At 40.7% G+C, this 4,644-nt stretch overlaps 1 protein-coding gene across 1 annotated transcript in view; it reads right to left on the reverse strand.

The window, feature by feature from the left end:
• Positions 1-4,644, reverse strand: part of Tmem52b (transmembrane protein 52B) — a 5,694-nt gene that overhangs the window by 801 nt on the left and 249 nt on the right. The window contains exons 2-4 of the mRNA XM_005369208.3: positions 3,461-3,504; positions 1,708-1,746; positions 1,070-1,236 (exon numbers count right to left, since the gene is read on the reverse strand). Coding sequence (XP_005369265.1) covers positions 1,070-1,236; positions 1,708-1,746; positions 3,461-3,504 — 250 coding nt within the window. The remainder of the gene's footprint in view (positions 1-1,069; positions 1,237-1,707; positions 1,747-3,460; positions 3,505-4,644) is intronic.

Here is a 4,644-nt window from a genome sequence, read left to right on the forward strand (position 1 = left end):
TTTTTTTTGAGACAGGGCTTCTTTGTGAAATTCTGGCTATTCTCGAACTAGTTCTGTAGACCAGGTTGGTCTAGAACTCAGAGGTCTCCCAAGTGCTGTAATTAAAGGTGTGAACCACCACCACAGGGCACAAAAACCTCTTTCAAATACTTATTCCTGCCATATTTGTCAATTTTTAGTTACAGGTTATGTTGCTCTTATGATAAGTGCCACAGTGTCTTATCCTCTGTCGTTCAATCTTGACTTTGTTCTTCACTTTTAGGGAAGAATAATTTCATAAGTAACAGACCAAGTAATGCAGGTCTGTAATCACAACTGTTTGAGAGGCTGAGTCAGGAGGATTATATCTTAAGACCTGCCTGACCTACAGTTGAATTCAAGGATAACCTGGTCAATTTACCAGTACTATTTCTTGAAATAAAAACAATCTAAGAGTCTGGGAGCTCACATAAGTAACATACTTTTCCAGTCTGTGTGCAATCCTGGCTTCTACTCCCAGCCTCACAAAAAATATAAGAAAAGCAAAGAAAGAGAATGCAGAAAGGTGATGGTACACACTTGAATGTCAACATTCCTGAGGAGAAGGGGGAAAAGTAGGAGAATCAGAAGTCAGTCTTGGTTATATGAGACTCCATTGGGAAAGAAAGAAAGGAAGAAGAGAGAGAGTGTGAGACAGAGACACAGAGAGAGGGAGGGAGTGAAGGGAAGGATGGAGGGATGGAGGAGAGGAGAAGAGAAGAGAGAAAGGGAGAGAGAGAGGGAGGGAGAAAGGGAGGGAGGAAGGCAGGCAGAGGACAAGAGAGGGAGGAAGGGAGGGAACAATAAATGAAGGAAGGTGAACCTTGGCTCTAACATTTTACTTTGTTCATCAATTTCTTAGCAGACAAAAAACTTGATAATACAGGCATCAGCGATAGCCCAGGTCACACAATGTGTTTCTGGCAATTAAAATTACTCTGAATTCCCAAACACACAATGCTAGCTGGCAGTTCTCCCTACACCACCATACCTTTAGTATTTCTTTGAACCTAAGCCCCTTTTCTTGGTTATCTAAGTTGAATGCACTCACATGTGATGGTACTCTGGAGAGTGCTGTCATGGTCAAAAGCAATGACGGTCACTTCATAGGGTGGTGGGGCCCCATCTTCCCCATTTTCCGGACGGCTTAGACAGCAGCGGAAGCATACTGAAGTCAGGCCGCACAGGAGAAGCAACGCACCAACTACCACCAGCAACCTGCAAGAGTCCACCTGTTAAGTCCAAGCTGTGATGGGCTTCTTTCCTGGCTCTGACATAACTACCCCTTAATGTATGATCTTGATCGCTATTCATCTTTTATATGGCTTTAATCTTCTGATTTCATTTTGCATATATCAGTCATTAATTTTCAGCAAGACTGTCAGTCATGAGGGCAAACAGTACTGAAGATAGTTTGAAGTAGCTGCTTCTCACTCCACTGTGCAAAAGTTTTTCTTAAGCACATGCTGGTGGAAAAACACTATAACCCCTTAATTTTGATGAAGAGAGTATATTGAAATAGGAAATCATGGTGTATTCTCACATAGGTTAGAGTTGAACCAAGAAAACTATACTGTGAAATACAGCTACACTTTTATTTGTACTAATAGTTAGCATATAAAAAACTGAAAAAAATAATGCACCTGAAAAAGGAAATCTCTTCGTGGGTATTATATAGCTCAAACTTACCATATATACCAGAGATGTACCCAGTCAGTGGACAAACAACTGTGGAGAAAGAATGAAATTTATTATATTAAAAATCAATAGTGTGAGCTGAAATAGTCATGTTATTGCATTTAATACTATGTTTCAAAAACATCAAGACAAGTTTCTTTTTCTTTTTCTTCTTCTTCTTTTCCTTCTTCTTCTTCTTTTTCGCAATGATTCACTTTGTAGCTTTGGGTGTTCTGAAACTCACTTTGTAGATCAGACTGACTTGGAATTCACAGAGATCCTCCTGCCTTTCCCTCCCCATTGCTGGGATTAAAAGTATGTGCCACCATGCTCAACTAAGACAAACTTTTTTAAAAGTCCAATGTAACTAGTTGAATAGAGTTTTGTATAAAAAGAAGTGGCATCGCTGTGCAAATCATTTTCTGGTCCCTAAATACTGCATTAAAAAGAGTGGCTATGAAAAGAATTAAGGAGCCTGAAAAAGGAAAAGAAGAAAAGAGAAAAAATTATAACAAATTTTGTTTGAAAAATGGCATGATGAAACCTAATTCTTTCTAAACTTACATAAAGGAAAGGGAATAGAAAATGTTCACATGGCTACTGTGAGCAGCTCTGTTGGAAATTGTCAAGAAAGAATTTGGCATACACATTTTTAAGAAGTAACTTGGAAAACAGACAGGAACATTAAATTCATATGAACGTGCGGCCAATGAAATGTACACACCAGAAAAATGTCAGTTGAAGGCATGAAAGAAGTCACATTTGTAATTTATATTTCACAAGTTCTTGCAACATCCTACCCCTATGAAGGGCCTACCCTTTCACATCTAAGGTCAGATGGGCACATGCACTGAGATGAAACAGGAAGGGAGACAAGGCACAGGCCGGATTCACACAAGGAGAGCTAACTAGCTTGGGCGGTTGTAAACTTTCTCTGCAGGGATGACAAGGAGGACAGCGTGGGAGAGACTAAAATCGAGAGTCAGAGGAACATGTGTATCTTTAAAGATGTAGCAGTTTTGTCATTAAAATAATAATTTAAAGAAACACTGTCTACTAAATGTGTATTGAGATCTATTCTTGCATTCTATTTTTGGCCACAGTTCCATAGAAAATGCAGCTTGTGTTTCCCCTGGAATAGTGTATCATCTTGCTCCTCACACTCATTATTTGTTCAAACCTTTCACTTCTATGTTAGACACCACATAGTGGCAGACATCCAAATCCTCAAATGTCTCATAGCCAATAACAAATATACACATGTCAAGTCATCATGGTGATCCTTATGTTTCATACCCTTCACATCTGAGAGAGTTGGCTTCAGGGAAATGGTTCTATAGCGAATGTGTGTTTTTCCTTAGATGAAAAGGATTGTCATATCTGGCCTCATTTGAAGCTAAGGATTTGAAGTGGATCTGCTACTATGGGAATCACCCTGAGATAAGGCAGTGACTGGCTGTTGAACCCAGTCTGCCCTGATGAATCACAGGAAAGCACAGCTAAGGAAGCCATTTGCAGGTCTCCTTGACTACGTGTATCTAAACTACTTGTGCTACGCTGATGGGAAGAAGACAGTCTCACAAAAAAGTGCTATTGGCCGGGTTATTCTGAGCACTTCAGATGACATACATGTCTGTGCGGGTGGGTGGTGCCCACTTAAGTAGAAGGGGAAGTCAGAGCTATGTACTGGCGTTTTAGCCTATGTTTGGGTGTTGATGCTTTGTCTGTCTTTCCTTGCTCTCAGCTTGAACTCTCAGGCACTTACTGTTCAGCGTTGACACAATTCTCCTCACATCTGGCTCCAGAAAGCTGTGGGAAAGAAATAATCACAGACAGGAAAATGGTCACATCTGTAGCCTTCAGCAGCCTGACAATCATCTCTTAGGCCTGTGCTGTCTCAGACCTAGTTGTAAAGACAAGGACATTGCCATAGGGTTGGTCTGCAATAGCTTGTGACATTGTTCATTCATTTGCCTATGGCTACTTCTCACAAGTCACAAGCTCCTTGCGAGGGCAGGGATCTTATATGTGGTTTGGATAGTGGCTGAGCATCACCACCTTTGGGAATGATGGACAGCCCCTCTTTCAGTTTGTCACCCTAGAAATCTCCTGACCCGTCCCCTAGGTCATTGTGATTGTCTTTCTTGTCCTTGCCCAGTTGGAACTTGGGAACAGTCTTTAATATATCAGTAACTCATCACACAAGAAGAGCAATAGAGGGACAAGATGTTATAAAGAAAGAAGGGGAACGATGAGAAGAAAAAGAGGAAGCCAAGAGAACAGACAAGAAAAAAACTGTACTTTCATGTATCAGTTAAGTTGTGTGGGAAGTCAAGCAGACAGGCTGCTTCCTGCATAGGAATGTGACCCGGCTTAGTTTCTGCACTGTTTCTGTCCCTGCTAGACTTCCTACTGTGTGAACTTGGCCCTGGTGTTTGTCCAGAAACTCCATCTATCTAGTCTTTTCTCAGCAAATGGATGACTCATGGGCTTCTCTTTCACCATGGGGGTAAAATAAAGTGTTTAAAATATTAAAATAGTATTAAAGCGTCTGGGGCTAATGAGATGGTTCAATGGGTAAGCAAGAGGACCTCAGTTTGAATCTTACCAGCCTTGTTAAAGCAGGATGTAGCAGCACGTACCATCTCTGACTGCCCTAACTTCTGTCGCTCTTTCAATGGACATTGTTCATTCTCTCCCTCCTATCTCTCTCTCTCTCTCTCTCTCTCTCTCTCTCTCTCTCTCTCTCTCTCTCACACACACACACACACACACACACACACACACACACACACAAACAAGACTCCTCCGTACTAAGGGACCAATGTGTGATACTCTTTCCTCACTACATCTGTTTATATCCCATCCATCTCCTCTCAGAGTCAGTATATCTAATAATAATAATAATAATAATAATAATAATAATAATAATAATAATAATAATAATAA

Source organism: Microtus ochrogaster, unplaced genomic scaffold (genome assembly GCF_000317375.1).
Source record: "Microtus ochrogaster isolate Prairie Vole_2 unplaced genomic scaffold, MicOch1.0 UNK46, whole genome shotgun sequence".
Taxonomy (NCBI): domain Eukaryota; kingdom Metazoa; phylum Chordata; class Mammalia; order Rodentia; family Cricetidae; genus Microtus; species Microtus ochrogaster.